The 23,395-nt window shown below is 45.5% G+C and overlaps 1 protein-coding gene across 6 annotated transcripts in view; it reads left to right on the forward strand.

Annotated features, from left to right (window-relative positions):
- The window catches only part of SLC35A3 (solute carrier family 35 member A3), a 157,029-nt gene that overhangs the window by 35,381 nt on the left and 98,253 nt on the right, over positions 1-23,395 (forward strand). For all 6 annotated transcript variants that reach the window (XM_085601885.1, XM_085601882.1, XM_085601883.1 and 3 more), the window contains exon 2: positions 10,587-10,791. In XM_085601885.1, coding sequence (XP_085458011.1) covers positions 10,605-10,791 — 187 coding nt within the window. In that variant the 5' untranslated portion in view covers positions 10,587-10,604. The remainder of the gene's footprint in view (positions 1-10,586; positions 10,792-23,395) is intronic.

The raw sequence follows: 23,395 nt of genomic DNA on the forward strand, positions 1-23,395 counted from the left end.
CCCTAACACTGCCATGTACATCCAACTCTGCAGTTCCCTGGATGCTTTCAGCGCTCAACCCTCAAGTTCCTACTAGAGCATTACCTAAAACATGTAACTGCATGGTCCTCTTCCTTCATCTTTTAACACCCAATTAATTGTAACCGAGCCCTGGCTCCTTTTCTTCCTAAGCTCTTTCTGAATAAGGGCAATTCTAAAGCAAACACATATATATGAAAGTCTTCAAATACAGCTATAAAAGAAAGAACAGTGTAAAGGAAGGTTAAGGCCTGACTCTCCACATCTTTCCCGGTATGCCTTGTATTTTGTTAGAAGCCATGTGACTCTCCTTAAAGGTTGTGCCTACTCCACCTCATATGTAATAAAAGCAATGGTGCTGAGCGTCTATTTTCCTGTTATCCAAGCTGAATAAACTCCAAATCACTTTTTAGAACTGTTTTGATGCTTTTTTTTTTTATTTCACATGGTTCTCCACAAATAAAATCTTTGCAGAATTTGATTTCCAATGATATAGTTCTTAGACCCTTGTAACTTATTAGCCAACATGTGTTTCACCCCATACAAAGCCTGTGAGGCAGGACTTTTTAAAGGCCTAAAAATTAAAATAAACATTATTAAGTTTAAGCATTTAAAATGCAGTTTTTTTCTCTCACCCTATTGTGCAAAAAAAGTCGTGCTCTTTTTCTAAAAAACAAGGAAAAACAAAGTGCTCATGGGCTCTTATCTTAAGAGTTGTGCTCACAGCAAAATTGGAAGGGAGAGGAAGAGACACTCATTGTGATTTTGGCAAACTCTTAAACCCCAGAAAGGAAAAATAGTCATTTTTATGTTTATTAAACATGTGCTCAAGTTCAAGGTGAGGGGAAGGTAGTGTTCATAGTTTTGAGTACCAATTTTTCATCCTCAAAACAGGTCAAGGATCGACACTTTGATTTTTAGATTAAAGCACTAACAATGGCCCATTGTTTTTAAAATTAGAATTTTAGGTTTGTTACCTTCTTGTAAATGTTATGTTTGTTACCTTTTTGCAAGGTTAAGGGTGCAAAAATATGATCCTACGTAGCGTCTTTTTGTCATTACAATCTGTAAAAAGAATTTGAGGGTACGTGAACGGCTGGAAGAAACTTATGGTGTTGCCTGTGGGGACAATAAAATAATGTATTGCATCTTGTGAACATGGCATATTAAAGGAATGCTCATGTAGCATTGCCGACATCCAAGAAGCACGGTATTTAGACTGTTACATGTTAGTAGTATAAATTGTCCACTAAATGACATTAAGAAGGTTCGAATGACACCAAATACAGCTATGATGTGGACGTAATTGCATGTCTCAAAGGACATAATCCAAATAAACATTTACATGATGACGCATCGTAGAATGTTTGTGCATCAGATGCTTCATCGTTTTTTCGGTGAACCAGATATCCTGGGACTAGGGCCCGGGGTACCTACAGAGCCTGGCCCACTCCATTTTGTACTGACCAGGAACATGCATTCTGGGAATACAAACAAGTTCATCTGTAGGCAAAAGTGCAAGAAAGAAAAATATGGGGATAGGCTACTAAGAGAACTGTGTCAGAGTTCTGGAATAGTCTCGGCCTATATGCGATAGCATAACCAAACTACATATTCTTCAGCCACTCCTCAAGATTAATTCAAACAAGTTTTCATTCAAGTACATGGGCTTGAGTCAATGGGGAACAAGTCTTACAGTGGACCAACTTCATCTGCTGAGCCACTCCGCAATCTTTTCTCCCATTCTACCCACTAACCCTTCCTTTAGTATCCTCCCTAGTAATGACTTCTCAAGAACATTGGCACCCTCACCTCTGCAAACCAGAAGCCATCCTTGATGGATGTATTTCATGGTTTGGATGTCAAACTATTTCCATTACAATACTATTCTGTAGTCAAAACATAAAAATATAATTGAATGGTGAAGTGGGAGACGGAGGGATCCCCACTTCTCTTAGCACCAGTGAAGTACTGTTAAAAATGGGGTCTCGAGTTGGCAGTGGTTTGCACCCTGTCCAAGATGGGACCCTCACTCTAGTCCGGGCAAGTAAGTTGCACACCAAAGGTAGCTTGGCAAGAGCAGTCAGGCTTATCCCAGAGGCGATGTGTCTAGCGTTTGCGCAACACATTCACACCGAAACACAATACACCACAAAAGAAGAAGCCACACAATGTTTTATAAGAATATAGAGTATATTATACATAAACCATAGAACATAACGACTTAAATTAGTAATTTCTTTGTCAACTAGGCAATTTTCAAAACATCACGATGAGTGCAATAAGGGAAAGGTTTCGATGTTTCACATGTCATCAAACACCATTGCTGTGCATATTATGCAGACCCTGAAATAGTACTTGTTATCCTCTCACTGCAGGAATCACACAACATACAATATAATATCAGGGCATGAAATGTGGCAGTAACACCCATTAATCATCACAGTTGGCAATACCAACATGGATCACATCTCCCCAAAAGAACATGGGGTGCAGCCCATCTGCACTCGTATTACGTGCTATAAGATAATTATTGGTCCCATGTAGGTTCCAGAGGCACCAGTGTGCTTATTATACCAGTTACGGTAATCTCAGGTAATCCCCTGAATCAACAAAGCAGGGGCCTATGTCGCAGTTTCACCCTATCCTGGAAACCAGATACAGTGCCCCAAGTATGTGCAGACACAAGGCAGAGGCACACACACTGCTGAATTAGGCAGGGAAACCTTGCTGGGTCCCCCGCTTACCATACAGTGAAAGGCAGCTGCCCAAGAATTCGTGGGGCAGTTACCGAAACCAAGGCGGCGAGTACCTGGTGACTCCGCTCAAGATCTGGGGTGGGCCTCGCACAAGGGAGCCAGCATTGATGGGAAGAGAGAGTTAGGCTGGTGCTGGACCCTTGTAGAGGCAGGCAGGGCTGGGGCCCAGTGGTATCCTACCCTGTGAGGCAGTCCCTCGACCTCAGGGACTCGCGCCAGACGCAACTCCTAGGGCCGGATACCACCCCAAGACTGTGCTTCCTGGGTGCCGTGGTGACCGTCTGGGCAGAGCCTGCCCTGCTTGCGCAGCCAGCCCACGCTGAATTTTTGTGGGCACAAAGTCTCACACGCACTGGTGACCTCAGTGCTCACCACGCACTGGTCTGTCGAAAAGCAGGTCAGAGGCAGCGCTCGCCACGCGCTTTGTTTGGCATAAAGCAACAGAGAAAATACAGCACTTACCCTGCTCTAGTTTCAGGTGACTGGTGAGGCCAGACTCCGAGTCCCACGGCCACTTCTGGGCATTCACTGGACCCAGAAGAACAGCTGGGGGCACGAAGCAGAGAACAAGCAGTAGGCCAGCACATCACGGTCCTTGCAGCAAAGTGGTAATCCTTCTTGAAGCCCAGCAGGCCACGGGTCAGCACAACCAGAAAGTCAGTCCGATGGTGGTTCCTACTGGCAGCACAGCAGTTCCTTCTGGCAGTGTGCAGTCTGTAGAGCCAGCAGCATCTGCTTTCAAGTCCACGCATTGTCTAAATGCATGGGGTCAGAGCCTCTGCACTTACACCTAGAATGTCTTTGATCTAGCGGGAACTTCTAAAGGTTTCAACTTAAACTGATTCCTGGTTCCAGACATAAAGCAGGGGGTAAATCAGTCATTTGTGTGATGTCAGGACACAGCCTATACAATTGCAAGTGTGCCCCACCTCACTCTCTCCCAGTCCAAGAAGACCATTCAGTATGCAGATGCAACCCTGTTACACCCAACCCTCCCTGTGTGATGGCTGTCTGGAAAGTATGCACAAAATTTAGCGGTCAGCGAGAACTAGATGTGGATTGGAGTCCGGCTGCTAAGAACATAGTCAGAACTTCAGAAAAATGCCCACTTTCTAAAAGTGGGCAGTTCTACAATAGTAATGAAAATTCCACCTATACCAATAAGCCAGACTTATCACCATAATTCCAAACACGACAGTACTATTCCTTTCAGATCAGGAATGACCACTTAAGTACCTTTTGGGGAATTCCAAATACTAGCCTATGAAAGGAGTAGGCCTCACAGCAGTGAGAAACCTAATAGGCTGTTTGTCACTACCAGGACATGCCACACAATAAAGGCGCATGTCCTACCGTTTACCTACATAGCACCCTGCCCATAGGGCCACCTAGGGCCTACCTTAGGGGTGACCTATATTGTAATAAAAGGGGAGTTTCTTGCTTGGCAGGTAAATGACATGACAATGTGGCTGTAAACTGCGCACGCAGGTCCTACAGTGGCAGGCCTGAGACAGGTTTGAAAGGCTACTTCTGTGGGTGGCACAAGCAGCGCTGCAGGCCCACTAGTAGCATTTAATTACAGGCCCGGGGTTTATGTAGAAAGTGCTTACTAGTACATTAAATATGCCAAACGGGTGTAAATCAATCGTACCATGTTTAAAGGAGAGAACACATGCACTTTAGCACTGAATAGCAGTGGTAAAGTGCCCAGAGTCCTAAGGCCAACAAAAAGACGGTCAGAACAACACAGGGAAAAGGCAAAAAGTTTGGGGATAACCAAGCGAAAAAGGCCAGGTCCAACAAGTACAATAGTTATTTTGCACACAAAAATGCACGCGCCTTCGTGCACAATCGTAACACCTGGAGGAATTTTAGCAACATCAGCTCAAAAGACTAGTAAACCGTTTTCTTTATCGCTGCTTAATCTGAAAATATCCCAAGTTCAATTACGCTCTTTGTCATTGAAATCATAAAGCAGCAAAAAACCACCAAATTGTATTTTGATAAGACTTATTTTTTTAACTTTTTGCTTCGGTTCTTGAGAGTATGTAGAGAAGCCGGTGGGAGGCAAAGGGGAGCAATCCATTCTCCCCCTGTGCCGTAGAAGGAGGTTGGTTGTGGATGGATTGCATTTGGAGCCACAGGTCCTTTCCAGTCCTACTACAATTATATTGGCTGGATTTTGTGGTTGGTAATTCACGGCCCTTTTATTATGCAAAACACTTATTGGAACACAGTACTTGGCTCCCTTCAAAATCTGAGGAATAACAGCTCGTTGTATCTAATTAGCCTGTAACTCATGTCTTCTTAACTTTTATTGTATGTCTCTTGTTGCTGTTGTGGGGCTTCAAAATGACCTAGGTGGTGTGCAGAACTTAAAGTACTTAATAAAGGGATATGAAATCATGCTAGATTATCTGTGGTGCTAGTTGAAAAGTCCTGAAGTGACAGAGAAATAGTTTAAACAGCAGGCCCAGCCCAATAAGCTATGGTGAAGCAGGTGCTGGGACAAGCTGATTGCTGTGGAGGCAAAATCCATTGGCTAAAACAGCTTTGGTGCTAAACGGATAGCACAGGGTCATCTGATGCTGAAGACCTTTAGCAGGATCCCAATAGAGTGGATTGCTAGACCACATGGAAGGGCCCTCCCTCTCCGCTCCTAATGTCTTCAAGGATCCTGGCTCTCGAAAGTAGAGCTGGAAGCGGAGTTGATTGGCTTTAGATTTTCTGGGCAGCAGGTGATTGACAGATCCTTGGGCATTCAGACACTAGTAAAGCAGATTGAAAAGAACCCAGGCTTTAAAAGAAAAGAAAAATACTTTCTTCTCCAAAGGTTCAATCGGAAAGCAAACTGTGAACAGAGCCCATACCATCTTCGGATTGAGTGCCTAGTAAATCTAAGAGGTAAGGAAGGAAAGTTTCATCAAGTGGGCTTTGTAGGTGCCTTCCAGAATGGCCAAGCATGAACTCAGCGGAGTGTAATGTCAGCCATACCACCTAAGCGAGGGAATCACTTGATGCCTACTGTCTTTCCTGTCCCCACATTCTTTCAAACAAGACTCTTCATATCTGTAGAGATGGCATGAAAACAAATACTCTAGTTTGCCCTCCCGTTATGCAGTGTAGGCACCTAGCCCAAAAGAAGATATGATGTAAAACATGTCTTCTATGAAAGGTGCACCTCTGATGCTTTTTTTCTAGTCTTGCGGCCGTGCCCCCTTTATTCATCTAAAATAAAGATATCTGATCCAAAACTACTGCCCAACTCTGCATCTTAAGGTTAGTAGATAGCAAGCTCCTTCAGATGGTAGCCATGCAACATGCGTCTTGAGGGTAATACTGTTGGAACATCCTGTCAAAAAAGATTTAGGAGGTCGACTAGTTTTCCTTTCGTAACTACAGATAATTTCACTAGTAGGCGCTCTTAGCTGCATGAGGCTATTTATCATATTCATGTAAAGCCTCTCGGATCATTCTGGAACAGTGTCGGAGGATTTATAGTACCAATTTGTTTGTTGTTGTTCTTTCCTTCTCTTCCTGTGGCCTGAAGAGCACATGCTCACCCACCTGTCTTGGTGTTGTGTGGTCTTAAATGTATAATCATTTGGTTTTCTGGATGCTAGATTACATCTTTTAAAATGTTGTTATGTGCAGTCACCGCTATGCAGATAGATGATCTACAAACCAGGCTTCTTTTGGTACAAAAGAGTCCTCTCGACACTCCCTTTTCTTAAGAAAGGTACACATTAGCATGCAGCAGAGTAGGTTTCAGCAAGCCCTTATACAACTTAGAGTAACAATTTGGGCCTGAGCTTTGGCAGCAGATGTTGTAAAGCACATCAGATAATAAAGAACGTGTCAAAACCATTGTTCGTGTCCAACAAAAGCAGTCTCTTGGTATTCATTAATAGCCCCAGAGAGGAGGTGCAGAACGTGGTAATTCACCCTGCATGTCCGTCCATCAGTGTGTCAAATTTGTTTATTCACTTGTTTCAGAAATGGAGTCTTTAGTTCAGGTTTGTGTTTCTTTATATTTGAATTGTACTACACTCCACATCCTTTAGCTTTTGAGGTATTTCTCAGAGGTGAGCATTTCAGGCGTATCTTGTTTTTTTTTTTTTTTTTTTTTTTTTTTTGAAAAACCTTTATTGACATTTCAATCAATAACAAGTATGGGCCTACAACCCCCCCGGGGCCGGCCGCTAAGCAATCAGAGCAACAAAGATCAAATGTGAACACAGGCAGCACCTCGGGGAGCAGAATCGTCATGCTAAGATAGTCTGGCCGGTGAACAGCGCAGGTAGGACACCAGGATAAAAAGGGTTTTCATTTTATAATGGAAAAAGACAGAAGGATCAGGTGCCGAACAATTTCCCAACAGCGATAAGAGGCAGGCAGAATAATGACGTAAGCAATAATCAGCAATCTATTGGATCAATGGCGCAGACACAGGAAATTCAGGATGGGGAAGAATATCATGAGCAGTTGCGCCTGCAGTCCCCTGCCCTAAAGCCCAGGGAACACCCCGGAAATTGTGGCACACATGAAAAGGCGACGATTCACAACAAAGGAGGTGTACCACGCTGATCCCAGAAAAGAAAAAACAAGAAGAATCAGAGAAGAAAAAGGAGGCCATGGAAAAAGGAGATGAAAGACTAAAGAATCCCCTCCCCCAACCCCCCACCCTGCACCTCTGCAGATGAGTACGGCCCCCCCCCTCCCAGCAGTGTGCCTGTCGCCCCGGAACCAGACCCGAAATATAGAAGAAACAGGGAAAAAAGGAGTAAGAAAAGAACCCCACCAGACGGGGGGGTAGAGAAAGTGTTAATAAGCTGGAGGAGGGCCTTCAAAACATACCCCCGGCTTCCCCCTCCCGCACGGTAAGTTTTCCCCAAAGCAAACAGTAAGCAGCACAAAATCGACCATATCAAAGAAAGATGGGGAGCATTATGCACCTATTATGTTAATAGCTATGCCATGAGAGCACGCAACCCCTGAGCCCGCCCATCTACTAGATGACCACCCCTGAAGGATCAGCCTTATCCTTGACCACTCTTTGCAATTCTGCCCATGCCTACCCCTCGACCCAGCGCCATGTCCGATGTTCCAAGGTAAAGGAGTGTCCAAAAACGACCGGGAAGCGACGCACACAGGTGGGGTGGAAGTCTCTGAATACCAACACAGTCCACCTCATGGAGGGACGGCCTTCCCAGTGCTGCCCCAGAGTCTGCACTGCACACAAGGTCCAGGAAGGCGGAAGCAGCCAAAGTAGACAACTGTTGCTTGAATTGTCCCTGGGTCGCCGGAGGCCGTGCACGGAACGAGGCCACCACCTCCCACTCAGGTCCAATACCTCCGGAACAGATCAGACCCACAGCCAGCCGATCACACTGTAGCATACTGTCCGGAGTGTCCAGCTGTGCACTAGTCTCAGGGGTGGCCGCGACTTTGTCCTCCGGTGTGCAGTGTGGGAAGTCCCTGTGTACCTGAGGACAGGAAGGCCGCCACTGTCCCAACGCTGATGCCACACCATCGAGCTTACTCCCCAAGACCCCGACGCCATGAACCAAGGAGGAATGAAGGGCACCGAGGGCCTCGAGGAGGTCGCCGTACCCCAGCACAGCTCTCTGCGATCGCTCCGCCACACTCCCAAAAGTCACACACTCCCAATCCTGCTGCGACCCAGTGGACAGAATGGTAGGCTTCATCGCCACAAAATGGCCGCCGGGTAGGCCCGACCCGTATGGGGGCCGGGACCCCGGGACAAGCGCCTCGAGGCCCACGGCGCTGGAGACAGGGTCCGGGGGCAGGCAAAAATGTATCCGTTGCGTGGTCACGGGCAACAGTCGTCCCCACCACGGACCAGCTCTCGCGAAAATCCGGGAGCTGCCCGCAAGAATCAGGGCGAGTTACGGGCGGCGTCCGGGCAGCTCACCGTCAAAGGCAGGGGCAATCACCGGGGAATCTGAGAATTGCACCCCCGGGCAGGCACCCGGTCCGCCTCGCCTAGCGGCAGGAACAACCACGGCGAAATGTAGGCCGAGGTTGGCACCGCTCCGGTGGACCGACTCACCACAGGCCGCTGCTGCTGAACTGCCACCCGGCCACGGCGTCCACTCGAGGTCCTGGCTCCAGGGCTGCACGGGCCGCAAATTTCAAATGCACATTTCTCCGGCGGTACCGCAGCCAGAAACCTCGGAGTCACACGATCGGTTGCCACTCTCATTCACAAACACGATCGCATCGCGCAGGCTGAGGATCTCATGCAGGATATCCGTGCGGGATGCGGAGGTTCACGGAGCCGGGAGTCTACGCTGCCGTCTCGGTCGCCATCTTGGCTCCTCCCTCTTGTGTTTTTTAGGTCTCGCCTGACCCAGCGCATGCGCTGGTCTGGCGAGACTTATTGAGAGGGCTCCAAAAAGTGCTACCAGGCCAGCCTAGAGCTACAGTGCATGTGCGCGGGCGCGCGCGCCGGCGCCGCGCTTTACCGCAATTACTTTCACTTTCACGGCCGCAGGGCCGCTTTGATGTTTGATCGTGATCCCGCACGGCCGCTTTGCATAGCCAATAGGTCTCGCTTTTGGGACCTTATAAGTATTTAGTTATGCAACTGTTGCATGGCTAAACACTTATAAGGTCCCAAAGGCGAGACCTATTGGCTATGCCAATGCTTGTTTTAAATGGATTTGGAACACTGACCCAGAGGTGTGTATAACCCACCTTTTCAGGGGTGTGGAATTTTGTAAAATATCTCCTGCTCCTTGGGACGAGATACTGCATTAATCTATTGGTCATGTGAAAATCCACTTGTTCTGTTTTTTGTGCTGCAGTAGATGACAAACTATGCCAGAACTCTGATTATATCAGAGGTCTCATAGTACCAGACTCTAACGATGTAGGGATTCATATTACACTCTGGTGTGGATTATATGAAGGCTGTGATTATGTAAGGTTCGTAATAGATCAGGGCTATATATGTCAAACATCTAAATGCGCACCAGCTCTATGTATTTAAGGGCTCTGGTAAAGCATGGGTACTGGTTGCGGTAAGGCTAAGAATCGGTCAGTCCTGACGATAGCAGGGTTCTAATTGAACTGTCCCTCTTGGTTACTTGAGTTTCTGAGGCAGCCTCTTCTAACTTGCTCTGGCATATTTCATGTAAAGCAGACCGTGATTTTACAAAATGTTACTGTAAAAGTGATACACAACATTTGACAGTTGAAGCAACAACCAAACGTTATCAGATATTTAAAAAAATGTGTACACATCTCTTTTGGAATCAGTGTTTTAGCAGTGCAAGTTGAGCCTGGAGCTCACATTGTACCTTTTGGTGTGATAATAAAGCCTTTCCATGATTTACTCAGACATATGGATTTTTAAAGAGTTTGTTCATTTCTTCACTTGTCTTGCTTAAGCAGCAAAGGTTTCCTCATGGACACATCTGTTGTTGGGCATTGCAGACTAATAGCCAAGATTTTTGCAGTGCAAAGAGTTGACTGAGGAGAGAAAAAGTCATAGTGCCTTATTATGCAGTGGACAAAAGAGATCAGAAGACTTGTCTTTGCACCCAAGCAATGTTACCTGGGCATTGGGCCATATTAATTATTCACCCCTGTTTGGCCTATCTATGCATGTTACATTTATCTATTTAATTATATTCCTAATAAAGACAATCAAGTTCCTCCCTGATGAAGGTGATGCGGGATTATTAAGTAGAAAAATTTAGCATAGAAAGCAGTCAGTGTGTGCTCGTCGGCGTGATGTCTACTTGTTGCATGCTCACCTTTTTTTGTATGACACTCTTTCAGGGTAGGAGCCATCCAGCAATGTCTGTCAGTCTAAAGTACCTCTCCTTGGGAATCCTGGTCTTCCAAACAACGAGCCTGGTTCTAACAATGCGTTACTCACGGACACTAAAAGAAGAGGGACCTCGTTACTTGTCCTCCACTGCGGTTGTTGCCGCCGAGTTCTTGAAAATTGCAGCTTGTGTTTTGCTGGTTTACAAAGACAACAGTACGTAGCACATTTGAAATATTACAATTATATTCCTGAGAGTTACTTGTGGAAAGAGCTTTTTACATACTGCTTGATTCTAATTGCTATACCATTTGTTCTGCTTCAGGTCACCACCACCATCAAGGGACTCTTTTTCTGGTTTGTAGCATGACCAGAAACTGATATTGGCATTTTAATCAAAGCTTTGTTTCTTGTCCTTGATCATCATTCGCTCTCACAATGAAAGATTGATATTTAGCCTAATTTTGCTTTTATTTTACCAACTTTTATTATTTATGACAGTGCCACTTTAGCATGTCCTAGCATGTAGGGCCCTGAATAATGAATTGAAACATTACGCAGAATGCTCCAGCAGGAGATAATTGTCATTTGTGAGAACAAGGGTTGGGGTAGTAAGAGGCAGGTGACTGCCCAGGCTTGTTGGCCCCTAGTTGAGTCCAATGAGCATAAATCTGCATATGTAGTTTCACCCAATCGTCTTGGTAGCGGTGACCATAAACATTTCAGCTAGACTGAATGTGTTCATATCACAGCACAAGAAAAACTGCAAGAACTGGAGTCTCCTTGATGAAACTGCTCTTCCAACAATCAGAGTTATTAATAGGTAGCTTTCATGCCTGTCACGAATTCAAGGAGATCTTCCGTAGTAACAGGTTGAAATTTGAATGGACTAGTCGTTTTCTGGATTTAAGGAACTTGCAGACTGGAAGAGAACACACAAGGACACCCTTCCTATTGACTTTGTCATAACTCCGTGGCTATAATCACGGTAAAACTCTTTAGTATAAAATCAAATAGCTCCTCAGCTCATTTCTGGGTCACAAGAGCAACTGGTAAAGCATAGGGTTGCTCCAGTTCCTGAAGATGCTTGAACACTTTACTAGAACCAGAAGCATACAGAATTGGCTTTCAAAATAAGCTCCTCGAGGTTTACATCGACAATACAGGCTTTAGCTCTGGTGCCTGTAGTTTGACACGACCTGCCGTCAGATTATTGACTTTTAAGATTCTTAACTCCTCTGGGTATCTTTTGAAAATGAACCATCTGACTTTTTATCTTTCCCCAATGTTGGGGGCGCTAGACCGCCAGGTGCACTAAATGTAACTGGGAAAATGTCAGTCCACAAGTTTTCTAATAGTAATGGCTGCGGTTGTTAATTTGTGTATAAAAAAAAAATAGTGGCCCAAAGATTGTCATGGCATCCCACCTCTGGGTTTACCGTTTACCAAGGCTTCCTAGTCTTGATTCCACCTAATGCCTCTTCTTGTTCATTACCGTTTTCTTACATCTCAAATTGTTATTTTTCATCCCTATTTTCTCCCTTTTTCACAGATTTACTTTTTTCTCTTGTTCATTCTATCTCCGTCTTCCGCCTTTTACTCTTGCACTGGGTAGAAGTCTGTTGATGAATAATCAGCCCCAGCTCATAACAAGCATTTACAATGCAATGGTCTCGGCATTGTTAAAGTTAAAGCTATTGGCATTGCTCAGGACATTATTTTTGTTTGTTTTTGTTTTTAAAACATTTAAAGAAACGGCATTGTTATTTACAATGTCAATAGCTTAATCACTCTCAAATGCGAGACCTATTGCATTTGCACCCACACACAGAGCCACACACCCAAAGCCACCCACACACACAGAGCCACCCACACAGAGCCACTCACATAGAGCAACCCACACACAAATAGAGCCACCCACAGAGCCACCTACACACACACAGCTACCCACACACAGACCGACCCACCACGCATAGAGCCACCTACACAAAAAGCCACCCACACACACAGAGCCACACACACAGAGCCACCCCCACCCCCACACAGAGCCACCCCCACACAGAGCCAACCCCACCCAGAGCCACACACACAGAGCCACCCCCCCACACACAGAGCCACCCCCCCACACACAGAGCCACCCCCCACACACAGAGCCACACACACACACAGAGCCACAGTCACTGAGATCTACCGTCAGTAAATCATTTCGTTCACCAGGCTACCTCAGTATTCCGCGACGTCGACCTCAAAATAATCGCACTTTCACGGTCCCAGAGAGATACTCACCTCAATCACTTTAGCGCTTCATTTATACTGCTTCGACAAGAAACGCTACGACGCGCCACATTCTAAATCGCAGGATGTGATAACTTTTAGGGCCAATCATTGCCAAAGCCGGGTACCCTGATGGTAATCAGTAACTAGGAGTGGGAGTGACACGTTGGCTACGTTTCCGCTGCCTCGAAACTAGCCAATACATTTAAGGCACTGTAATACCGGTTGTAAACCAACCAGAAATTAGAAGAGAAAGCAGTCATCCCATTCGAAGGCAATAGAAAAGTTCTGGTTGGGTACCATTTTTTGGGACGCCCTTAAAATACAGTGGGAGTCATACGGACGTAGCGAGATCACCCTGCCTCCTGTTTTCCAAACTTGCCTGTGTACAAAGTCCTCGGCGGACAAACTTTGAGCTCATGGCAGCCAACCAGAGCACGATGCCAGTAAAATGGAAGGGAGGGGGAAAGGAAATACCTGTGCCTAGCCCATCCCCCAAATTCAGTCTAGCTGTCTGGGTACAGGCTAATTTAGAGCCTACCTGGGTAGAGGCAGACGCAGTGGAATAGTGGGTAAGAGTACCATGTCTTAATGGGTTCCAAGGTTTGGTAGTGGAGCATTCTTGCGAGGCTTAGTGATATTTAAAAAAAAAAAACTATATCTCACTGCACGTTAAGGCCCGGATTACAACGAACAAGGAGAAAGCGAACATAAACTAATAGTTGTGCAGTGAGAGCGCATGTCTTTGTAGAGGTCTCACTTTTTATAGTTCTATGATAGAGTAGTTCCTCTACTCCATTACTTTTCTTTTAATTCTAGGACTTGTCCTGGTTTTATAGCTGGTTAGCGAGAACTAAAAATCCCAGCATGCAACGGAAAAAACCTGGACCGGGTGAGTTGCTTGCGCACGGAACTGTTTAACAGGACACCCCTGCCTGTCTGCTCGTTATAAAGGCCATATATGAGGATAGTATAGGATTGCCGCGTATGCCGTTTTAGAGGCAAAGTTAAAGTGGAGACGTGCGCCGCAGAGAGATCGCACTGAGCTCGCTATAAAGTAAGTGTGGCTGCGGGTGGTGTGTGGACCCGGTGCAGTGTCACTCCCCCCTCCTATATTCAACAGGCGCCACTGGGTCACGGTCCGTGGGACGCGATTAAGCAGCAGTAAAAAAGTGTGGCAGTGTCTGGTGACAATATACAGGAGAATATGCGGCCTACTCCACACTGCAACTTCACCAAAATCCAGAGCGGAGACGGAGCACAGGGTGAGCGTGGGTTCCAGCTCATGCACTAGAAAGTGCCGTGTGTGCTGCTGCTGCTGCTCACACTACAGGAAGGAATTGGCAAATCAAGAACCGGGCTTACCGCTCATGCTGCGGAGTGTATCCTGCGGGAGAGTGCGATATTGTGAACGCTAGACTGCTATTGGGCCCATGATAGGAGTTACCGACACGCAACGCCCAGAACTATTATATGCTAATACCTTTGCAAGCTGCGACGTGACGCATTGAGAGCCGACAGCAGGGGGAGAGGACGCCATTAACACCACCGCCGTTCTCCGAGGTGAAGCCGAAATGCCTCGGAGAAACGCAGTGGCGTTTTTGGATTCGGGGGCGTGTTTTTCTTTCTCTCCTCTTTCCATTGGCTTACATTGCAGAGGAGGGAAAATCGAAAAAACACGCCCCCGAATCCGAAAAAGACGGGGCTTGTTTGGAGAGACAATGCTCTTCCCCAATGGCTGACCAGTATTTTAGAGGCCAGCCAATGGAGAAGAGGTAAAAAAATGGGGCAGGTTAAAGCCCCACTCCAAAACATTAAATCTCGGAGCGAGACTGTGCAAGCGCAGCCTTCGAGCCGAGACCTAAAAATGAATCCTGGAGCTCACAATCGGCAATCAGCGTCACAAATTAAGCACCGAGGACTGCTAGTTAATCATCTAAAAGAAGCAAGAGGGCTTCCAAAGTAAGCATCTGGTAATGTCCGCTGCAGGTCATCTTAAACACATATTTTCTGCAAATCAGCCGTCCTTAGCTGGCTTCTAACCAGTATCACTGAATAAACCTCATACTATAAAACTAATCTCCGTATGTTGCAAAAATGTGTTCAGAGTGCCTATTGGTCTGTCGGGTAGGTTTAAAAAGTAGGAAAGCTTCCTGTCCTCTGCCGTCCCCGCAGTTATTTGTCTTGTTTGAGTTCTGACCCTAGCTGACAGTTTGGGCCCTGTGTAATGTTCCAAAGCTCTTCTGTGGTGTAAAATGACAATCTTCCAGGTAAAGTTGTCTGCCTATAGTAAACAGCATTGCAAATTTATATTTCTTTATTTAATTGTTCATGTAAGCCATGGTTTGTTCGAAAGAAACATTGTACAAGTTGTCTGTGTGCTCTTTGAAAGACATAATGTACGGTAATTTAGTCCTTCTATGTGATTGTACACAAAAGCCACAGTGTTCATGCTCTTGTTCAAATCCTAGAACCTGCACATTTTGAGATCTTTTCATTCGATGACAAAAGTGGAAAAAGGCCGGAGGGCACGCTCCAGATCCATAGAAATGAATCATTTTCTTTTGTGTGTGCAATGCTTTGAAAATATTTGAAAAGAAATGAAGTTCACAATTCGAAAATGATATCCACGTTATCATTTGATTTCTTAGGAGCCTTTCACTCTTCGAACAAGGCCTATTTTTCTCTCTATTGAGCACCTCTGCTTTCACACACTTAATGATTACACATCTTTGAGCAACTTCTCCACATGCAAAACAATACTGTAATATGTCTGCCGTGCTTTAGCACTCTAATCGCTGGCTCCAGGTACCCATGACTACACTTTCCCTCTCCCCTCCTATGATCCACTTCTGTAGTTGCATCATGATCCACTTCTGTAATTGCGTCATGACCCTCATGCCGTCACGTTAACAAACCTGATTGGTCTCACCCAGCACCAATTACATCTTAAATATTTGCTCCTTGATGTGTACCAAATACCACACTTTTTTTTGCTAAACAGACCGTGTTTGGGAAACCACAATCTTGAGACTGGACAGTAAGCATGAACCGACCTGTATATGCTTGATTTCCTTTTGATACCAGAGGGACTCTGTTTCCTTATATTTCAGAAGTCTCCCTCTTTTCCCATATATTTCTTTAAGACCTCAACAACACTTTTAAAAACTAATTGAGGTCTCTCTTATTGCCTATGGTAGTTATTAGAGTACACATACCTTGCTGCTCCCAGAAACCTAATTCTGGCTACTTTTGAGGATAAGACCACCATATTCCTTCTTACTTATGACTACAGTAGGATCTATTGTGTTATGCCTTTTTCAGGTTATTTCCTTCCCTTGCAATCCTACTATCATCACATACAAATACTCTAATGTCATAGAATTATGTATCCATTAGTATTGCCCAATACAGCCTGGACTTCCTTTTCATTATAGTAAACTGTGGCTCCTATATCTCAAGAAAATAATGCTTTTCCGCTACTTAGTATGGCTCACATATGCATTGCCTCACTTGTGTGATCCACAAGAAGATGATCAATTATATTTAACTAATCTTTATCTGGTTACAACCTTATCTTAGTGTTTCACCTACTTAAAAAATTTCCAGCCTTGAAAAATCCCCAAGCTAGCTAGTTTACGAAGGCAAAACACTTGTTGGCTCAACCAAAATATTCCAAAGGCTGAACAACGTCACAAGATGAACATTCTGTAAATTAGAATCAAGAAATGTAAAACATTGGTATACATATTTACTCCTCCCATTGTTCTAATTGATTTTGGCTACAGCCACTTCTTACATTAAGGAGGCGGTTACTTTTGAGCTCCTTGTATTGAAATATGTGGTTAGGGATTTGGGATGAGATTGGTTGTTTGTGAAAGGTTGATTAATTCAGTGCTGTTAGGAGAAGGGGGCTTGGGTGGAGAGGGGATGGATGTGGAATTGCACTTTTGAAAAGCCCTTGTTAGGACTGGCTGATTTGCTAATCTGTAAATATTTGTCATGGATCTTTATTTGACTGAATAAAATTAACTGGGGGCGCGTGGAGTCCAAATCACTGGGTTGATGTTGGGACAGAAGGCCCCCTGTGTTTCTCTGTAGAGAAGGCTATCCTATCTTGTGATGCTTTTCATAAATGTACACTTAGTAGTCTTTTGATTCCTTCACCTGCACCTCTAGTGAGCCCACTAGTCTCACTTTGAGGTCTACCTGTTTCATTAATTGAGGCGAGAGCAGTGCTCTGATACTGAAGTGGGAAACCAATGTGTCGTTTCTACCTGGGAATTGTGTGACTGGCAGTGATGACCGCATAATTTATAGTGAAGGTACTGGTTTTCAGACCTGTCCTTCATGATGATATGCCTACTAGCCTCCCCCATTTAAGATTGTTCCATCGGTGTGAGTATGAGTAACGTTATATGTACACTTAGTGAGTGTGGATTCTGTGTGCATGTTTGAATGGGTATAGCAGAGAATCGTTTTGTATTCCTTGTGTATGTATTGTAATAGGAAATAAAGCATGGACTTTTACAACACTGCACAGGTATCAGGTGACCTCAGAATCTGTCTTTCCATTCCTTCCCTTTCCCCAGTGTTCTGCTCTAGAGAGTTAGTGTATTCTGTGGGTAGGGGTGTCCGATTTTGCACTTTCTAGTTTCCCTCCAGTTCCCTTAATAGAGCACTCGCAGTTCTGCTGAATCTTCTTGCTTGATCTGCTTCACAAATGATTTGCCATAATGTCTGAACCTTAATACTCATCAGCACCTGAAGTCGTTGGAAATAGCTGATTAAGGGCAACTGGTGTGTATGACCCTGAAGAGGAGCCATTTTTTGAAAGAAGGATGGGATTGCTCCCTTGGAAGTGCACACATTCATCGTGGCATTTGGTCTTAGTGATATATGAAGGCCGAGACTTGTATGCAATATTCAGTAGTATCAGGCTCATGGCTTCTCTTCTAGACTAGATTGTTTCTTCATAGCAGGATTAGTAGACAAATTGTGATTGACTTGGAATACCTAGCAAGGTAAACTTTCATTTGCCATTGGTACTGACTCCTGGGGCTGAGATGAAAGGTATTTAGTAAAATGTAAAATGTGGTGGCTAAATACGAGGAAATTGAAGGATGGCGAAATGGCAGATCGATTTTAAGGATGCTACGGAACATTACATTCTGGAAATGAGGATTCGGTCTAATCTGATGCTACAGTTTTTTAGGCCTAAGAGGCTTTAATTGGGCGTCGGGCTCCTGCGATAATTAAATACAAAAGAAATGAGCCTGTTGAAGAGATAGATGATATTGAAGGAGAACTTTTAGCATTAGAAAAAAAATAAGGTGTCTCACCTCCAAACTACCCCACCACATCCCCACTACCCCCCAGTGCTCTAGAATTTATTTCAGCTCTCTTGTTTGAGTGAGGCTTGTAAATGAATCTCTGCTACTAAAGCTAAGTCCCATTATATTGGTTGTACAATCTTGACTATATGAGAGGGTAAACAGGCCTGTGAAATTGATAGCCTGGCTCAGTTGAAGGGAGCAGAAATCTAGATGGGTAGAATCCTTCAAAGATTCCACAGGCTGTGGGGACCCTGAAGATATAGCGTTACCAAGGCCCTTCTAACATTTTGTTTAAAGGCATGCATGCCTCCACTCAGGTTGATGGTGGTATTCCTGGGTATGGAAGGGAAAGGAAGACATTGGAGCAGAAATGTCAATACTGATGTGGATAATGAATTGCAGTCCGATAAATCCCTTTTGAAAAAAATCAAACTGTCTTGTCTCGTTGGGGCTTAACCTTTTAAGTTATTCACAAGGCAAAGAAGTATGGACAGCTAATCAATGAAAATATTAATCTTCCTGCCCATCTCAGTCAGGAAATCGGTTATTTCCACCCTGGTATTGTCCAAAATCGACTACTGCAATGGCCTCTACATTGGCCTACAAGCTCAATACCTGAACAAATTGCAAATTCTTCAAAATTCGGCAGCCAGACTCCTATTGGATTTGCCTAGGCACCACTCTGTTTCTTCTGCTCTGAAGGATCTTTATTGGCCGATAGTTTCAAGTTTAAGGCCCTCTGTCTGACATTTAAAGCCCTCCATGATTCAGGACCTTCCTTTCTGAAGAAAGTCTTATCATGGTACTTTCCAACAAGAAACCTAAGAGTTGCAGGCTCCTTCAGAATAAATCCTATCAGATAAAAAAAAAAAATCTAAATGGAGTGGGAGCAGCTTTGCGGTTAGAGCAGCTACATCCTGGGATCTCCTTCCACTCAATCTTGGGTCAGCTCCTTCTCTGCCCCAGTTCAGGAAACCTTTGAAAACGTGGCTCTTCAATCAGTAGGTCCTCTCTTCCGCCCATCGTTGCTTATAAAATCAGTGCCAAGACACCTCCGGGTATACGCTGCGCTTTACAAATAGCTTAACATAACATAACTTAACATTGACGCATACAGTGATTCACTATGAGGACAAACCGTGTGTTAGTGTAATTCATAGCATAGGTTCTCTCGCATAAACTGTAAGACAAACGTTTTAGCAATGATTCAAGCCAGTAGGGTGTGACCTCTCAAGTGCTCCCTGGCCAGTACATCGTTATGCTCTGGGGAACAATCAAATTTAAACTCCGATTTCTGTTTAGGTGGCTTGGAACTCGAGGAGAGAATTGCCCTATATTATGATTATTGGTATTGTTGTTGTTGTTGTTGTTGTTATTATTATTCTATAATCTTGTAAAATGTTCAGCTAACCCGAAAGTGTTTCCAGGCACTGAGCAACGGAGAAGATGACAGATTGACAGCTCAAAACAGCCAGGTCTTTAAGTCTTTACGGAATGAAAGTAAGAAGTGCAAGTTCTCTGGGGCTCTGGGAATGAGTTCCAGTTTGGGGCCTGTTAGAAATGGGGGTCTCTAATTGGCAGAGGTAGGTACCTTTGACCAAGTAGGGGCCCTTGCTTCTAGTGAGGGAAAGGGGGGACACACTCCTAAATAACACCTGCTCACCCCCTAGGTAGCTTGGCACGCACAGACAGGCTTATCTCAGAGGCACTGTGTAAAGCATTTGTGAACACAGACAGTAATACAGTGAAAACACTACAAATGGACACCACATCAGTTCAGAAAAATAAGTAATCTTTACTAGACTTAACACAAGACCAAACAACAAAAATCCACAATACACTATCAAGAATATGACTTTGGTTCCTTGCTTCGGGGGAGGTGATAAATCGGTTCCTTACTGCAGCGCAGGGCAGGTGATACGTCGGTTCCTTACCGGAGAGGAGGTGATGCGTCGGTTTCTTACTGCGTTCCGGTTATGATGCGACAAGATGGAGCCTCGATGCGATGCGACGATCCGGTATGATGCGATAAAATTGAGTCTTTGATGCGATGCGACAACTGGATGCGATGCGTGCACGCCCGATGGCCGTGCGGTGAAATCGATGAACTTTGGAGCCGTGACAGGCCCTGCGACACGCTTCTCTAGGGATGCGACGGCTACCTGTGCGGCGGCAGCACACTTCTCCGGTGATGCGACACGCTTCTTTGGCGATGCGACTTCAACTGCTGCGGCGGCAACACGCTTCTTCCTCGTTGCGTCGCGCTTCCAGCTCTAAGCGACACGCAGTCTCCCGAGGGCCCTAAAACAACAGCAGGCACCTCACTGCAGGTAGAATTCCCAGCAAGAAAATTCATAGGGAGCTGGGGGTGAAGTCTGTGTCCCTGAGACTTCAGAACAGGAGACAAGCTCAACTTCAAGCCCTTGTAGATCTTCCTCAATATAGTAAAAGTACACACAAAGTTCCTTTTCTCCTTTCCATGGCAATAAGTAAACCACTGCAGGCCAACAGCAAAAAAGCACAGGGGCAGTCTCCTCCTTCAGCTTTCTTGGTTTCTCTCCTCGGCAAAGGTTTGTCTTGATTCCCAGAAGTGATCTTAAGTTCTGGGGTCTGGGCCCCAATATTTATACTGCAAAATCCTTTGTCCTCTGAAGGCAGAGGGTGTCTGTCCCCAGCCAAAACTAGTTCTGTCCTCCCTGATGCAGCTTCCTGGCAGGAGGTGGAGACAGCATTGTTGAAAGCAGACCTGGCCCAGGTAGCTTGAAAGGAAAACTCCATCCCCTACACTCTATTCTATGAAGGCTCAGGTCAGTGAAAGGAAATCTCCTCCCCCTACTCTGTATTCAATGCAGATCCTATTCAGCCCAGCCCTGACCCATCAGACTGCTGGAGCCAAGGCCCTCTCCAGCCCCCTGTCACTCACAAACCAGACATGGAATACACAAACCTAGCAGAGGCATGCTGGATGTTATGCAAGAAAATACCTACTTTCTAAAAGTGGTATTTTCAAACACAGAATGTAAAAATCACCCACACTAAAAGATGTATTTTAACATTCAGAGTTCAGGCATACTAAACTTCATTTTCCTATCTTGTTCCTAGGGTCAGTTAGGATTATAAAATGTTATAATCCAACTGCCCGTTCTGGCCTCTGGGAACAGATAGCCTTGCATTAGTGAAAAACGAAACTGGCTGTAATTAACTATCAGGACATGCCACACACATCAGGGCATGTCCTACCTTTTACATACAATGCACCCTGCCCGTGGGCCTACCTTAGGGGTGATTCATGTGTAGAAAAGGGAAGGTTTAGGGACTGGCTAGTGTGTGCACTTGCCAAGTTGACATGGCAGTCCCAGACTGCACACAGGCTCTGCAATAGCAGGCCTGAGCCACATTTTACAAGCTGCTCCTGTGGGTGGCACAATCAGTGCTGCAAGCCCACCAGCAGCATTTGATTTACAGGCCCTGGGCACACATGATGCACTGTACTAGGGTCTGACAAGTAAATCAAATAAGCCAATCCTGGAGTCACTAATCCATTACAACGATTTACAATAGGGAGCACTTGCACTTTGGCACTAGGTAGAGGTGGCAAAGTGCCCAAAGCTTCTAGACCAGCAAAAACCTAGCAAAAATGCAGGAGGCAACAGCAAAAAAATGGAAGGGAGACCCACGCCTATGGTGCCAGGTCTAACACATGTCCTCTCCAGCTGAAATGTGGGGAGAACTACCCACCCTATTGGGAGTTCTCTTCACTAAGGCAGAAAAATCTGGACAGACCATCCGCATTGGCGTGTTCTGTACCAGGGCGGTGTTCCACAGTGAAGTCCATCCCCTGTAGGGAAATGGACCACCTCAACAACTTTGGATTCTCACCCCTTATCTGGATCAACCATCTGAGGGGCCTGTGGTCTGTCTGAACCTGGAAGTGAGTCCCAAACAAGTATGGTCTCAACTTCTTCAGTGCCCAGACCACAGCAAATGTTCACGCTCAATTGCACTTCACCTCTGTTCCCGTGGAAGTAACCTCCTACTGATGAAGGCTACAGGTTGGTCTAGGCCCTCCTCATTCATCTGTGAAAGTACAGCCCCTACACCATGCTCTGAAGCGTCTCTCTGCACAATGAATTCTTTAGAGAAGTTGGGTGTCTTAAGCACGGGTGCCATGCACATTGCTGTCTTCAGGGCATCAAAAGCTTTTTGACAGGTTTCAGTCCAGTTCATTTTCTTGGGCTGCTTCCTGGAAGTCAGCTCTGTCAAGGGTGCAACAATGCTGCCATACCCCTTAACAAACCTCCTGTTGTGGCAACTGAGTCCTAAAAAGGCTCTCACCTCTGTCTGGGTCTTGGGGGGGCTGGAGGGGGGGGGGTGGGGGTTCCCAAGACAGGATGGTATCAATCTTTAGCTGTAGGGGCACCACCTGGCCGCTCCCAATCTGGTACCCCAAGTACACCATGGAACCCTTCCCGATCTTTCACTTGCCTTGATTGTGAGGCCTGCCCTCCGCAGCGCCATCAACACTTCCCAGAGGTGGCGTAGATTTTCTTCCCAACTGGCACTGAACACTGCGATGTCATCCAGGTAGGCGGCACTGAAATCTTCCAGTCCAGCCAACACCTGGTTGATCAACCTCTGAAAGGTGGCAGGGGCATTCTTCATCCCAAAGGGCATAACCCGGAATTGGTAGTGCCCATCTGGTGTGGAGAATACTGACTTCTCTCTTGCCCCATCAGTTAAGGCGATCTGCCAGTACCCAGATGTTAAATCAAACGTACTGAGGTACCGGGCAGCCCCAAACCGATCAATGAACTCATCAGCTCTGGGGATGGGGTGCGCATCGGTCCTGGTGACTAAATTGAGCCCTTGGTAATCCACACAGAACCGGAGTTGTGGCGTGGCACCTGATGCGGCAGCCTTTGGGACCAAGACCACTGGGCTGGCCCAAGGACTGTTAGAGGACTCCATTTATTATGCAACTTATAACGCGCAGACTAAACCCGAAGGTATCAAGGCGCCTATCAAAATCAATAAACAATAAACAGAATATACAAAGCACCACTACGGGAATGCACGTGTAAAAAGGTGAGTCTTAAGCGCAGATCTAAAAGTTTGCAGAGAGGGACTGGATCTTACTTCCAAAGGGAGGGCATTCCACCACTTAGGTGCCAGGAAGGAAAAGGCCTTACCTCCCCATCTTGCTTTTCTGA

The sequence above is a fragment of the Triturus cristatus genome, chromosome 4_2, assembly GCF_964204655.1.
Source record: "Triturus cristatus chromosome 4_2, aTriCri1.1, whole genome shotgun sequence".
In the NCBI taxonomy this organism is placed as follows: domain Eukaryota; kingdom Metazoa; phylum Chordata; class Amphibia; order Caudata; family Salamandridae; genus Triturus; species Triturus cristatus.